This window comes from Rhinoraja longicauda, chromosome 37 (genome assembly GCF_053455715.1).
Source record: "Rhinoraja longicauda isolate Sanriku21f chromosome 37, sRhiLon1.1, whole genome shotgun sequence".
Taxonomy (NCBI): Eukaryota; Metazoa; Chordata; class Chondrichthyes; order Rajiformes; family Arhynchobatidae; genus Rhinoraja; species Rhinoraja longicauda.
The window spans coordinates 16772094-16788791 of NC_135989.1; the positions used below are offsets into that span (position 1 = coordinate 16772094).

Below are 16698 nucleotides of genomic sequence, written 5' to 3' on the forward strand. Positions count from 1 at the left end.
CCAGAACAAGGGGCCACAGTTTAAGAATAAGGGGTAGGCCATTTAGAACTGAGATGAGGAAAAACTTTTTCAGTCAGAGAGTTGTGAATCTGTGGAATTCTCTGCCTCAGAAGGCAGTGGAGGCCAATTCTCTGAATGCATTCAAGAGAGAGCTGGATAGAGCTCTTAAGGATAGCGGAGTCAGGGGGTATGGGGAGAAGGCAGGAACGGGGTACTGATTGAGAATGATCAACCATGATCACATTGAATGGCTCGAAGGGCCGAATGGCCTCCTCCTGCACCTATTGTCTATTGTCTTGACCCGAAACATCAACCATCCCTTCTCTCCAGAGATGCTGCCTGTCCCACTGAGTCACTGCAGCATTTTGTGCCTGTCTTCGGTTTAAAGCAGCATCTGCAGTTCCATGTTACACAGACCAACCCTGGATCTGCCGAGCTGCACACACAGGCTGTGTGATGCAGCCTGTCACAGACACAGAGTATGCACGCTATTGTCATGCAACATCGCTCTGGCCCAGCCATCAGCTGCTGAACCTTGGTTGAACCTCCTCCGTGGCAAGTATATACCTTTGTAGATCGGGAGACGGAAGCTGCACACTACGCCGTGAGTCATTAAACCGCCCACACCATGCTCACTGTGCCACACTGCACCAAGCAAGGCCTGTTTACACTGGGAGACAGCATCCTCTCCATGCTAATACGCTGCACCACACACGAACACACTGCATCACACACGTACACACACAGACACACACACACACTGCACCACACACGTACACACACGCTGACACACTGCCCCACACACGAACACACTGCACCACACACGTACACACACACGCACACACACACACACTGCACCACACACGTACACACACGCTGACACACTGCACCACACACACACATACACACACACACTCACACACACACACACACACACTCACACACTGACACACTGCCCCACACACACACACACGCTGATACACTGCACCACGCACACACGCACACTGCATCACACACGCACACACACACACACACTGCACCACACACACACACACACACACACACACACACACACACTGTACCACACACACACACTGCACCACACACGCACACTGCACCACACACACACACTGCACCACACACACACACACACACACTCACACACACACACACTCACACACACACACACACACACACACACACACACACACACACACACACACACACACACACACACACACACACACACACACTGCACCCCACACGCACTCTCACATACGCACACACTGCACCACACACACATACACTGCACCACACACGCTCTTTAATACACTGCACCTCCCCCCTCTTCCTCTCTCTCCCCCTCTTCCTATCTCCCCCTCTCCCTCCCCCTCTCTCCCCCTCTCTCCCTCTCCCCTCTCTCTCCCCCTCTCTCCTTCTCCCCTCTCTCTCTCCCCCTCCCCCCTCTCTCTGCGTCAGAGTACGGGATTGGATCCTGACTACGGGCGCCGTCTGTACGGAGTTTGTACGTTCTCCCTGTGACCCGTGTGGGTTTTCTCCTGGTGCTCCGGTTTCCTCCCACACTCCAAAGACGTGCGAGTTTGTAGGTTAATTGTCGTCTGTAAATTGTCCCTAGTGGGTGTAGGATAGTACTAGTGTACAGGGATCGCTGGTCGTCGCGGACTCGGTGGGCCGAAGGGCCTGTTTCCGCGCTGTATCTCTAAACGAAACTACTCAGCAGGCTGAGCAGCATCTGTGGAGAAGGAGGAGGGTTAATGTCTCAGGTTGGTGACCTTTCTTCAGGAAGGTCCATGATGTAATGGTTAATTTACTGGACACAGCTGGATATCTGGTCCATCGATTCTGAAACATGAGTATGAATCCCAGCAGGACTCCTCGGTGGATTAAATCGAAGTAACTAAATAAGTTTGGAATTTTAAAATAAAGCTCGTCTAAGTCATAGTACTGGGTTACCCATCTAACCCACTCATGACCTATGTGGAAGGAAATCTTTTGTCAGTAGCTCAATACTGTGGTTCGTAGAACATAGTACAGCATAAGAGTTCATAAGTGATACGAGCAGAATAAAGCCATTCGGCCCATCGAGTCTACTCCGTCACTCAATCATGGCTGATCTATCTCTCCCTCCTAACCCCATTCTCCTGCCTTCTCCCCATAACCCCTGACACCCGCACCAATCAAGAATCTAGCTATCTCTGTCTTAAAAATATCCATTGACTTGGCCTCCACAGCCTTCTGTGGCAATGATTAAGATTCTAGATTCAGGGACAGTTTCATCCCAACGATTCTCAGGCAAATGAACATGTAGTTCTGAGAAGGTTCACCAGATTGATCCCTGGGATGGCAGGACTTTCATATGAAGAAAGACTGGATAGACTCGGCTTGTACTCGCTGGAATTTAGAAGATTGAGGGGGGATCTTATAGGGGTTGGAGAGGCTAGATGCAGGAAGATTGTTCCCGATGATGGGGAAGTCCAGAACAAGGGGTCACAGTTTAAGGATAAGGGGGAAGTCTTTTAGGACCGAGATGAGAAAGTTTTTTTTCACACAGAGAATGGTGAATCTGTGGAATTCTCTGCCACAGAAGGTAGTTGAGGCCAGTTCATTGGCTATATTTAAGAGGGAGTTAGATGTGGCCCTTGTGGCTAAAGGGATCAGGGGGTATGGAGAGAAGGCAGGTACGGGATACTGAGTTGGATGATCAGCCATGATCATATTGAATGGCGGTGCAGGCTCGAAGGGCCGAATGGCCTACTCCTGCACCTATTTTCTATGTTTCTATATATGGCAAATGAAATGTATAAAATCATGAGAGGAATAGATCGGGTAGATGCACAGAACCTCTTGCCCAGAGTAGGGGAATCGAGGACCAGAGGACATAGGTTTAAGGTGAAGGGGAAAAGACTCAATAGGAATCTGAGGGGTAACGTTTTAACATAAAGGGTGGTGGGTGTATGGAACAAACTGCCAGAGGAGGTAGTTGAGGCTGGGACTATCCCATCATTTAAGAAACAGATAGACAGGTACATGGATAGGACAGGTTTGGAAGGATGTGGACTAAACGTGGGCAAATGGGACTAGTGTAGCTGGGTCATGTTGGCCGATGTGGGCAAGTTGGGCCTGTTTCCACACTGTATCACTGTATGACTCTATAACCATCCCACCACAACCAGAGAGCAGTGTTGAACTACGATCTACTTTATTGGTGACCCTCGGACTATCTTTGATTGGGCTTTGCTGGCTTTGTCTTGTACTATACGTTATTCCCTTATCATGTAATTGTACACTGTGGTTGGCTAGTTTGTAATGATGTATTGTCTTTCCGCTGACTGGATAGTGCGCGGCAAAGGCTTTTCACTGTACCTCGGTACACGTGACGATAAACGAGACTGAACTGTAATGTTTGCAATGTCTTTTCTCCCAACACTTTTATTTCAGTTGTTACTTGTGACTTTTAGCTCACTTCCACAGTTTAGACCCAGCGTTATATTCCCACTGGAGAATTGTGACATCTTCTCCACCACATGGACAGTAATTGTCAAGTTTATCTTCATGTTACTTGGCAGCCTTGTTGTCATCTGACATGGCTTACCATGGTACGTCCTAGGCCTTATAGATCCATCGCCCCAGAGCTAACCCACACAATGCATCACAAAGACTCAAAGTGCCGGAGTAACTCAGCGGGTTGGGGGAGTCCAGAACCAGGAGCCACAGTTTAAGAATAAGGGGTAGGCCATTTAGAACTGAGATGAGGAAAAACTTTTTCAGTCAGAGAGTTGTGAATCTGTGGAATTCTCTGCCTCAGAGGGCAGTGGAGGCCAATTCTCTGAATACATTCAAGAGAGAGCTAGATTGAGCTCTTAAGGATAGCGGAGTCAGGGGGTATGGGGAGAAGGCAGGAACGGGGTACTGATTGAGAATGATCAGCCATGATCACATTGAATGGCGGTGCTGGCTCGAAGGGCCGAATGGCCTTCTCCTGCACCTATTTTCTAATGTCTATTGGGTCAGGGAGCATCTCTGGAGAACAGAGAATCACGGTGGCGCAGCGGTAGAGTTGCTGCCTCACAGCGCCAGAGACCCGGGTTCGATCCTGACTACGGGCGCCGTCTGTACGATGGTTTGCACGTTCTCCCCGTGACCTGCGTGGGTTTTCACCGAGGTATTCGGTTTCCTTCCACACTCCAAAGACGTCCAGGTTTGTAGGTTAATTGGCTTGGTATAATTGTAAATTGTCCCTAGTGTGTGTAGGATAGTGTTAGTGTGCGGGGATCGTTGGTCGGTGCGGACTTGGTGGGCCGAAGGGCCTGTGTCCGTGCTACATCTCTTAAAGTAAAGACTCTATCCAGAACTTTGGCTGAAGGGTGCAGCCAAGATGGGGGAGCTCCATCTTCACAGAGCGCCCTGGTTACAAAGTGGATGGCAGCAATAAAAACCCATGAGCAGTGTGCGTATAGAACAGAGAACGGTACAGCACGAGAACAATAGACAATAGACAATAGGTGCAGGAGGAGGCCATTTGGCCCTTCGAGCCAGCACTGCCATTCAATGTGATCATGGCTGATCATTCTCAATCAGTACCCCGTTCCTGCCTTCTCCCCATACCCACTGACTCCGCTATCCTTAAGAGCTCTATCCAGCTCTCTCTTGAATGCATTCAGAGAATTGGCCTCCACTGCCTTCTGAGGCAGAGAATTCCACAGATTCGCAACTCTCTGACTGAAAAAGGTTTTTCCTCATCTCAATTCTAAATGGCCTACCCCTTATTCTTAAACTGTGGCCCCTGGTTCTGGACTCCCCCAACATTGGGAACATGTTTCCTGCCTCGAACATGTCCAACCCCTTAATAATCTTATACGTTTCGATAAGATCTCCTCTCATCCTTCTAAATTCCAGTGTATACAAGCCTAGTCGCTCCAGTCTTTCAACATATGACAGTCCCGCCATTCCGGGAATTAACCTAGTAAACCTACGCTGCACGCCCTCAATAGCAGCTCACCCTATCCACTGTAGACGCATTTATCTCCAGTGGCGTGTACGTCCTTGGATGTTGAGCCCTTCTGAAGTCCACAATCAGCTCCGTCGTTTTTGTGACATTCAAGAGGAGGCTGTTGTCCTGACACCAGAGTGCCAGATCAGCCACCTCCTCCCGGTAGGGTAGGCCTTCTCATCGTTGTTGGAGATCCGGCCCACCACCACAGTGTCATCAGCAAACTTGATGATGGAATTGGAGCTGAACCTGGCCCCACAGTCATGTGTGTACAGGGAGTACAGTAGGGGGCTAAGGACGCAACCCTGGGGGGATCCTATGTTCAGGGTGAGGGGGCTTTGAACGTGACTTTACACTGGCTCGTTTTTCATCTGTCCTTCTTCAACTTGTGTCAGATATATAGCAGCAGAGGGTACATTTTGCATTGTCCTGTGACTGTTGTAAGTGCAACATGCTCATTCTAAACTCACTGTGTCTGACCAGTGTACACGGTGTGTCGGGGAGCGGTGATTGGCAGTGGTATAATGGTTGCAATGCTGTTTGCTGCTTCTTTGTTCAAGACACGTTTCTCTGCCTGCCTCCTCAGCTCCACTGAAAGACATCTCTGTCAGCGTTCGGATAGATCTCTGAGAGCAACCTACAATCCGGTCTGCACAGACAAGAGTGACCTTTGGTTAAAGTCACCCCATGCAGGACACCCGCCCCATGCAGGACACCGTCACTGCACTGAGTAGCTCCTTCAGTGACAGACTCCTTCACCCCAGAGTGGTTGTTCAACCAGACGCCACTACATTTAAGGCAGCTCTTCTCCAAGAAGCCCTTCTTGCTTAAGTCCACGCTCCGCCACCTCCAGTTTTAAATTCCATTTGGAATATTTTGGAGGACCAAGAACCAAGAACCAAGAAGCCCAAGTGTGTGAAGGAGAGATATCAGAGGTCCTTCCTTCCCACTGCTGTGAGACTGCGCAACCAGCACTGCTTCCAGCGGACGAGTCAACAGACAATTAGTACTGAATGTCAACAGTAACAGTAAATGATGACAATTATCCTTATCTTTATTTTTATTAATACTGATAAAATACAGTCAACAGTAACAGTAAATTATGACAATTATCCTTATCTTTATTTTTATTAATACTGAATGTCTCTTGCTATCCACTTTGCTGCTGTTACACTGCAAATTTCCCCGGTGTGGGACAAATAAAGGAATCTATTATTATTATTATTATTATTATTATTATTATTATTATATTATATATTATCAACTTTTTTTTTGTACTCAGGCTTGAAAACCACTTCTTCCAAACCTGCAAGCTTCCAATGGTTGACCGGGTTATGGCGGGACGAGACGCAAGGTCCAGACACAAGACAATGGGCTTCCTGCAGTGGACACTATGGCTATGCTGGATTGTGGTCCTCAACTCAAGCCCTGCAGAAGGTAAGGCACTGGTTCCAATGGGGTGCTGAGCTTCTGAGCTGTTGACTTCTCCCGGTACTTTGTTACTCCCTCCTCAACTTCATGGCATTTTTCCCTTGTGACTGTTGGAGGGGTGTGCTGCTTGTGAGATAGCGGTACACTCAGGCATCGGCCACAACACTGTGCCCAGGCTCCAAAGTGGCTCCTGTTCAGTGTGGTCAGAGATGCAGAGGGAAGCTCGTGCTCAGCTGGCAGACTGTTGTGTGTTGGAAGGAACTGCAGATGCTGGTTTACGCCGAAGATAGACACAAAATGCTGGAGTAACTCAGCGGGACAGGCAGCATCTCTGGAGAGAAGGAATGGGTGACGTTTCGAGTCGAGGTGTCTGAAGAGGGGTCCCGACCCGAAATCTCCGCTGAGTTACTCCAGCATTTGGTGTCTATCATTAAGGAGCTGCAGGTGCTGATGTACACCAAAGTTAGACATGAAATGCTGGAGTAACTCAGCGGGACAGGCAGCATCTCTGGAGAGAAGGAATGGATTACATTATCCAGAGATGCTGCCTGTCCCGCTGAGTTACTCCAGCATTTTGTGTCTCTCCAGGCTGTTGTGTGGCTTGCAGTGTGCGTGAGATGGGATTTGCCCTCGCTGTTTTCTGCCTGTACATCACAGCTCCACCCGAGGGGACGAAACAAATTCTCACATATAGCTGTTGGCGAAGGCAGAGACTGTCAATATGAATTGACCCGTGTACATCAGATGTCAGGCAGCGTTGGGCAAGGCTATCAATGATGGAGTCTGTAGCCACTTCCATGAACTCTCTTTACTCATGCAATGCCTTGAGTTTAAGCAGTACTGAACTACTATCTACCTAACTAAGAAACATAGAAACATAGAAAATAGGTGCAGGAGGGGGCCATTCGGCCCTTCGAGCCTGCACCGCCATTCAATATGATCATGGCTGATCATCCAACTCAGTATCCCGTACCTGCCTTCTCTCCATACCCCCTGATCCCTTTAGCCACAAGGGCCACATCTAACTCCCTCTTAAATATGGCCAATGAACTGGCCTCAACTACCTTCTGTGGCAGAGAATTCCACAGACTCATTGATGGGACTTTGCTGGCTTTACCTTGCACTAAACGTTATTCCCTTATCATATGTCATGTAATCGTGTGTTGTCTTTCCGACGACTGGTTAGCACACAACAAAAGCTTTTCACTGTACCTCGGTTCAGGCGACGATAACTAAACAACAACATCTCATAAGTTACGCTTCATACTGAGATCGGCTGGCGATTGACTGGGTTTCATAGTTTAAAACGTGACTATTTTGCATGGAGCATCTCAATAGTCATCGGTGTGGGGTGATAAGCTGCCACATAGCAACAGGATGGAGCACAAAAAGCTGGGGTAACTCAGTGGGACGGGCAGCATCTCTGGAGAGAAGGAATGGGTGACGTTCCGGACGTTTCAAGAAGACCCTTCTTCAGAAGCCAATCACCGACACCTCACACCGATGACGAGAATGCACTGCCAGGGATACAGCACGGAAACAGGCCCTTCGGCCCACCGAGTCCGCGCTGCCCAGCGATCCCCGCACACTAACACTATCCTACACACACTAGGGACAATTTTTTTAAACATTTACCCAGCCAATTAACCTACATACCTGTACGTCTTTGGAGTGTGGGAGGAAACCGAAGATTTCGGAGAAAACCCACGCAGGTCACGGGGAGAACGTACAAACTCCGTACAGACGGCGCCCGTAGTCAGGATCGAACCTGAGTCTCCGGCGCTGCATTCGCTGTAAGGCAGCAACTCTACCGCTGCGCCAACGTGCCGTTTGTTGTCTGTCTTGTAGAATCAAACTTTAACATGGCCACTCTCTCATTTCACCCCTGCCGTCAGAAAGAAGGTACAGGAGCTTGAAAACTGTAACGTCCAGGTTCAGGAACAGCTGCTTCCCCACAGCCATCAGGCTGTTAAACACTACAACCTCAAATAAGCTCCGAACTACTTAGACTATTGTTGTTATCATTGTTTATTTGTTTTTTATGTGTACATATGTGTGTATGCACACACACTGAACTTTTGTTTCTAATTTATTATATTGTTTTACAGTGTACAATGTTTACATATTCTGTTGTGCTGTTGCAAGTGAGCATTTCATTGTTCCATCTGGGACATAGGAAACACTAGACAATGGACAATAGGTGCAGGAGGAGGCCATTCGGCCCTTCGAGCCAGCACTGCCATTCAATGTGATCATGGCTGATCATTCACAATCAGTACCCCGTTCCTGCCCTCTCCCCATACCCCCTGACTCCCAGTGCATTTAAAAGACTTTTGGATAGGCATGTGGACATGGGGGGTATGGGTTATGTGCTGGTCAATGAATGATGGTCTTGGCATCATGTAGAAGCCAAGAGCTTCAGATGCTGGTCCATACCAAAGATGGACAAAAAGTGCTGGAGTAACTCATCGGGTCAGGCAGCACCTCTAGAGGAAATCCCCTGACCCACTGAGTTACTCCAGCACTTTGCGTCTATATATTCGATGTAAACCAGCATCTGCAGTTCCTTCCTACACAGATCACCAGATGATTTGTGTAGGATCACCTTAAACCTTTGTCCTCTGGTCCTCGATTCACCTACTTTGGGCAAGAGATTCTGTGCATCTACCCAATCTATTCCTCTCATGATTTTATACGCCTCAATAAGATCACCCCTCATCCTCCTGCGCTCCCAGTCTACTCAACCTCTCCCAACAGCTCAAACCCTCTAGCCCTGGCAACAACCTCGTAATTCTTATCTGTACCCTTTCCAGCTTGACAACATCTTTCCTATTTGATAACAACTTTCTCTCTTCACAAACTCTCACCAAATACCTCGAGGGAAAGTAGACACAAAGTGCTGGAGTAACTCAGCGGGACAGCCAGCATCTCTGGAGAGAAGGAATGGGTGACGTTTCGGGGCGGGTCCCTTCTTCATACTTCATGAAGAGAGGTCTCGACCTGAAACGTCACTCATTCCTTCTCTCCAGAGATGCTGCCTGTCCTGCTGAGTTACTCCAGCATCTTGTGTCCACCTTCGATCTAAACCAGCATCTGCAGTTCTTTCCCACACACAAAGAATGGCATGGGTTAGATATATGGAAGATAGACACAAAAAGCTGGAGTAATTCAACGTGTCAGACAGCAGCTCTGGGGATAAAGGAATAGGTGATGTTTTGGGTCGACTAAGAAGGGTCTTACAGCATCAGAGACCTCAGTTCAATGCTGTGTGCGGTGTGCACATGTAGGAAGGAATTGCAGATGCTGGTTTACACCAAAGATGCTGGAGTGACTCAGCGGGCGGGACGGGCAGCATCTCTGGAGGATGAGAGGAGATCTTATCGAAACATATAAGATTATTGAGGGGTTGGACACGTTAGAGGCAGGAAACATGTTCCCAATGTTGGGGGAGTCCAGAACAAGGGGCCACAGTTTAAGAATAAGGGGTAGGCCATTTAGAACGGAGATGAGGAAAAACTTTTTCAGTCAGAGAGTTGTGAATCTGTGGAATTCTCTGCCTCAGAGGGCAGTGGAGGCCAATTCTCTGAATGCATTCAAGAGAGAGCTAGATAGAGCTCTTAAGGATAGAGGAGTCAGGGGGTATGGGGAGAAGGCAGGAACGGGGTACTGATTGAGAATGATCAGCCATGATCACATTGAATGGCGGTGCTGGCTCGAAGGGCCGAATGGCCTCCTCCTGCACCTATTGTCTATTGGAGGGAAGGAATGGGTGATGTTTCGGGTTGAGACCCTTCTTCAGACAGAGAGTCTGGGGAGAGGGAACAGCACCTCATATTTCGCTCGGGCAGCTCACACCCCAGCGGTATGAATATTGTCTTCTCTAACTTCAAGTAACCCTTCCTTTCCCTCTCTCTCTCCATCCCTCCCCATTCCAGTTCTCCCACCAGTCTGACTGTCCTGATTAAAGCTTATCTTGATATGCCTCGTTGTCGCCTTCCCGGAGCTAACAATGATCAATTCTACATTTTCCTTAAACTTCGGCCCCTTTGATCTCTCGTTTTCACACCTTACCCTTCCTTATCCTTTGTCACCCTCTCCCTCTGACTCTCTCAGTCTGAAGAAGGGCCTCGACCCGGAAGCTCGCCCATTCCCTTTTCTCCAGAGATGCTGCCCGACCAGATGATTCGGGTTTGACTAACTCTCACTGATGTTTACAATAGACAATAGGTGCAGGAGGAGGCCATTCAGCCCTTCGAGACAGCACCGCCATTCAATGAGATCATGGCTGATCACTCTCAATCAGTACCCCGTTCCTGCCTTCTCCCCATACCCCCTCACTCCGCTATCCTTAAGAGCTCTATCCAGCTCTCTCTGGAAAGCATCCAACGAACTGGCCTCCCCTGCCTTCTGAGGCAGAGAATTCCACACCTTCACCACTCTCTGACTGAAAAAGTTCTTCCTCATCTCTGTTCTAAATGGCCTACCCCTTATTCTTAAACTGTGGCCCCTTGTTCTGGATTCCCCCAACATTGGGAACATGTTTCCTGCCTCTAATGTGTCCAATCCCCTAATTATCTTATATGTTTCAATAAGATCCCCCCTCATCCTTCTAAATTCCAGTGTATACAAGCCCAATCGCTCCAGCCTTTTAACATACGACAGTACCGCCATTCCGGGAATTAACCTAGTGAACCTACGCTGCACGCCCTCCATAGCAAGAATATCCTTCCTCAAATTTGGAGACCAAAACTGCACACAGTACTCCAGGTGCGGTCTCACCAGGGCCCGGTACAACAGTAGAAGGACCTCTTTGCTCCTATACTCAACCCCTCTTGTTATGAAAGCCAACATTCCATTGGCTTTCTTCACTGCCTGCTGTACCTGCATGCTTCCCTTCATTGACTGATGCACTAGGACACCCAGATCTCGTTGAACTCCCCCTCCTCCTAAGACTAACTCTCGCTGATGTTTAATGAGGTGCAGGAAACATATTCGGAGCATTGAGATTTCTAGTGGACAGAGTGTGGTGGAGGCAGGCTGGCCCCAATTCTTTACACCTGTTCCGTTCCTCTTTTTCAATGCCTTCAGTCCTGTGGTGAGGCTCTTCCAAATGACTGAGTTTAAATGTGCTTCTGCTGCCAATTACAGCAGCTAATTGAGCCGAAGGAATAGTGCGGCAAGCGTAACTGGCAGAAACATAAATGATCAGACAGGGCCGCGGTCTTCCAGTGTGGCTCCAGCTCTCCGCAGGACTGGAGCATTCAGTGGTCTGAAGCTCCATGGTGGTATAAGAAAATAACTGCAGATGCTGGTACAAATCGATTTATTCACAAAATGCTGGAGTAACTCAGCAGGTCAGGCAGCATCTCGGGAGAGAAGGAATGGGTGACGTTTCGGGTCGAGACCCTTCTTCAGACTGATGTCGGGGGTGGGACAAAGGAAGGATATAGGTGGAGACAGGAAGATAGAGGGAGATCTGGGAAGGAGGAGGGGAAGGGAGGGACAGAGGAGCTATCTGAAGTTGGAGAAGTCGACGTTCATACCACTGGGCTGCAAACTGCCCAGGCGAAATATGAGGTGCTGCTCCTCCAATTTCCGGCGGGCCTCACTATGGCACTGGAGGAGACCCATGACAGAGATATCAGACTGGGAATGGTAGGGGGAGTGAAAGTGCTGGGCCACCGGGAGATCAGTTGCGTTAATGCGGACCGAGCGCAGGTGTTCAGCGAAGCGATCGCCGAGCCTGCGCTTGGTTTCGCCGATATAGATGAGTTGACATCTAGAGCAGCGGATGCAAAAGATGAGGTTGGAGGAGGTGCAGGTGAACCTCTGTCTCACCTGGAAAGAATGTTTGGGTCCTTTGATGGAGTTGAGGGGGGAGGTAAAGGGACAGGTGTTGCATCTCGTGCGGTTGCAAGGGAAAGTGCCCGGGGTTAGGGTGGTTTGGGTAGGAAGGGACGAGTGGACCAGGGAGTTGCGGAGGGAACGGTCTCTGCGGAATGTATGGCCAGTGGTGGGGTCCTGTTGTAGGTGACGGAAATGTTGGTGGATGATATGTTGGATCCGCTGGCTGGTGGGGTGGAAGGTGAGAACGAGGGGGATCCTGTCCTTGTTGCGAGTGGGGGGATGGGGAGCAAGAGCGGAGCTGCGGGATGTAGAAGAGACCCTAGTGAGAGCCTCATCTATAATGGAGGAGGGGAAGCCCCGTTTTCTGAAAAACGAGGACATCTCGGAAGCCCTAGTCTGAAACACCTCATCCCGGGCGCAGATGCGGCGTAGACGGAGGAATTGGGAGTAGGGGATAGACTTTTTGCAGGGGACCGGGTGGGAAGAAGTGTAGTCCAGATAGCTGTGCGAGTCGGTGGGCTTGTAGTAAATGTCCGTCACTAGTTTTTCTCCTGTGATGGAGATGGTGAGGTCCAGAAACGGGAGGGAGATGTCAGAGATAGTCCAGGTATATTTAAGGGCAGGATGGAAATTGGAGGTGAAGTGTATAAAGTCAGTGCGTGGTGGTAGCGGGCTCCCTAATAGTGGTCACCCTCCTTGCAATTAAGATGCTGTCACGGTGAGAGATACCGGCACTCTGTTACATAGACATAGAAACATAGAAACATAGAAACATAGAAACATAGAAACATAGAAACAGAGAAACATAGAAACATAGAAACATAGATGCAGGAGTAGGCCATTCGGCCCTTCGAGCCTGTACGCACCGCCATTCAATATGATCATGGCTGATCATCCAACTCAGTATCCTGTACCTGCCTTCTCTCCATACCCCCTGATCCCTTTAGCCACAAGGGCCACATCTAACCCCCTCTTAAATATAGCCAATTAACTGGCCTCAACTACCTTCTGTGGCAGAGAATTCCACAGATTCACCACTCTCTGTGTGAAAAAAAACTTTCTCATCTCGGTCCTAAAAGACTTCCCCCTTATCCTTAAACTGTGACCCCTGGTTCTGGACTTCCCCAACATCGGGAACAATCTTCCTGCATCTAGTCTGTCCAACCCCTTAAGAATTTTGTAAGTTTTTATAAGATCCCCCCTCAGTCTTCTAAATTCCAGCGAGTACAAGTAAAGGGAGAGTGGGAGGAGACAGGACAGGGATCAGGGAGTGGGGAGCATGGAATATCGCCAGCGTGCGTTTCACCGGCAGGCAGAGCACTAACCTGAATGGTCAGACTATTACCTGAATGGTGGCCGATTAGGAGAAGGGGAGATGCAACGAGACCTGGGTGTCGTGGTACACCAGTCATTGAAAGTAGGCATGCAGGTGCAGCAGGCAGTGAAGAAAGCGAATGGTATGTTGGCATTCATAGCGAGGGGATTTGAGTATAGGAGCAGGGAGGTTCTGCTGCAGTTGTACAGGGCATTGGTGAGACCGCACCTGGAGTATTGCGTACAGTTTTGGTCTCCTAATCTGAGGAAAGACATTCTTGCCATAGAGGGAGTACAGAGAAGGTTCACCAGATTGATCCCTGGGATGGCAGGACTTTCATATGAAGAAAGACTGGATAGACTCGGCTTGTACTCGCTGGAATTTAGAAGATTGAGGGGGATCTTATAGAAACTTACAAAATTCTTAAGGGGTTGGACAGGCTAGATGTTTCTATGTTTCTATCCCACTTTCTCATCCACTCCCGACACCAGGTGACAATTCACAGAAGCCAATCAACCTCCAAACCCTCATATTCTAGCTCTCTGCTCTCCAACCTCATCATCTCTTTACTTCACCCCTAATGTTTTCATAACGGATAAACTAAAGCATTCAAGTTCATAAGTGATAGGAGCAGAATGAGGCCATTCGGCCCATCAAGTCTACTCTGCCATTCAATCATGGCTGATCTATCTCTCCCTCCTAACCCCATTCTCCTGCCTTCTCCCCGTAGCCTCTGACACCCGTACTAATCAGGAATCCCAAAACGTCACCCATTCCTTCTCTCCCTGTCCCGCTGAGGCACTCCAGCTTTTTGTGTCTATCTTCGTTCTAAACCAGCATCTGCAGTTCCTTCCCACACAATAATCTATCAATGTCTGCCTTAAAAATATCCATTGGCTTGGCCTCCACAGCCTTCTCTGGCAATGAATTCCACAGATTCACCACTGCAATCTGTGACCTAATCATAATTTCCACTTTTCCTCATTCATGTGGAAAAAAATATCAATTTCTGAGGAATATTTTGCCAAGGCCACAGCCATTTCTGGATGAGAGATTCACCACCCTCGACATGCAGATGTGCTTGCTGGCTTCCCTCCTGAAAAAGCCTGGTCTCGTACACTGGCTCTGTCCAAGCCAACCGTCAGTGGAATTAGCTCTATTTTATTAGTTCATTCATTTTGATGAATGGAGAAGTGTAGGTGCCATCTCCTATTTACCCTTGGATCAACCTCGCCTTTGCTTGGCCATTTGGAAAGACATCTGGCTTGTCAATAACATTCCCACAGTTTTGTGGCCTTGATTGAAGTTAGTTGAAAGATGCAGCGTGGAAACAGGCCCTTCGGCCCACCGAGTCCATGCCGACCAGCGATCACCTGTTCACGCTAGTTCTATGTTATCCCACTTTCATTCTCACTCCCTAAACACCAGGGGCAATTTAGACATCAATGTGGAAACAGGCCCTTCGGCCCACCGAGTCCACGTTGACCATTGATCACCTGTTCACGCTAGTTCTATGTTATCCCACTTTCTTATCCACTCCCTACGCACTAGGGGCAATTTAAACTTTCCACTCCAGAGATGTAGTGTGGAAACAGGCCCTTCGGCCCACACTAAGGCCAATTTACAAAATTACGGTAGAGTTGCTGCTTTACAGCGAATGCAGCGCCGGAGACTCAGGTTCGATCCTGACTACGGGTGCTGCACTGTAAGGAGTTTGTACGTTCTCCCCGTGACCTGCGTGGGTTTTCTCCGAGATCTTCGGTTTCCTCCCACACTCCAAAGACGTACAGGTATGTAGGTTAATTGGCTGGGTAAATGTAAAAATTGTCCCTAGTGGGTGTAGGATAGTGTTAATGTGCGGGGATCACTGGGCGGCACGGACTTGGAGGGCCGAAAAGGCCTGTTTCCGGCTGTATATATATGATGATGATGATGAATCAATTTACAAACCCACATGTCTTTGGGATGTGGGAGGAAACCGGAGCACCCGGAGGAACCCACGTGGTCACAGGGAGAACGTGCAAACTCCACAAGGACAGCACCCGAGGTCAGAATCGAACCTGGGTCCCTGGCGCTGTGAGGCAGCAACTCTACCGCTGCACCATCGCCTTTACCAATGACCAGTCCTCTTTTGTTAGGCACTGGCACGGCTGCCATGGTGGGATTAGAAGCTCAAGTCTCTATGTTGTTTGTCAACGAACATAATCACTAATACCACCCTCATGTCGGGGAGAGTCCAGAACAAGGGGCCACAGTTTAAGAATAAGGGGTAGGCCATTTAGAACGGAGATGAGGAAAAACGTTTTCAGTCAGAGAGTTGTGAATCTGTGGAATCTTCTGCCTCAGAGGGCAGTGGAGGCCAATTCTCTGAATGCATTCAAGAGAGAGCTAGATCGAGCTCTTAAGGATAGCGGAGTCAGGGGGTATGGGGAGAAGGCAGGAACGGGGTACTGATTGAGAATGATCAGCCATGATTACATTGAATGGCGGTGCTGGCTCGAAGGGCCGAATGGCCTCCTCCTGCACCTATTGTCAATTGTCTATGGAACCTGAGAACGATGCATTTCACCAGTTTTGCTTAGTTTTAGTTTAGTTTAGAGATACAGCGCGGAAACGGACCCTTTGGCCCGCCGTGTCCACACTAACTAGTGAGCCCCAGAAGCCTAAATACACTAGGGACAATTTACACTTATACCAAGTACACAAGCCCGAGCCAAATAACCTACAAACCTGCACGTCTTTGGAGTGTGGGAGGAAACCGGAGCACCCGGAGAAAACCCACGCAGGTCACGGGGAGAACGTACAAACCCCGTACAGACGGCACCCATAGTCGGTATCGAACCTAGGTCTCTGGCGCTGTAAGCGCTGTAAGGCAACAACTCTACCGCTGCGCCACCGTGCGGCCAGGTGGCTGGGTGAGCTGTGCGGGGTCATTAGTAGTAGTTTGCCCTCGGCGATCCTCTCTGAGGTTTCACCAGACGGCCACGTCTGTGCGTTAGCGGCCCATCAACCTCACCGCACGAACCCACGCCCGGCTCAGAGGGAGCGGACTCTGCCCCTCTCTAATCATCCCTGACATGCTCACACATGACCA

The 16698-nt window shown here is 49.1% G+C and overlaps 1 protein-coding gene across 14 annotated transcripts in view; it reads left to right on the top strand.

Moving 5' to 3' along the window:
• LOC144610619 (adhesion G protein-coupled receptor L1-like) overlaps positions 1-16698 on the top strand; it is a 455971-nt gene that overhangs the window by 127683 nt on the left and 311590 nt on the right. For 13 of the 14 annotated variants that reach the window (XM_078429454.1, XM_078429459.1, XM_078429460.1 and 10 more), the window contains one exon: positions 6294-6448. In XM_078429454.1, coding sequence (XP_078285580.1) covers positions 6331-6448 — 118 coding nt within the window. In that variant the 5' untranslated portion in view covers positions 6294-6330. Of the gene's footprint in view, positions 1-5655; positions 6040-6293; positions 6449-16698 lie in introns of those variants that run through there. The other variant, XM_078429457.1, reaches the window with a different exon arrangement.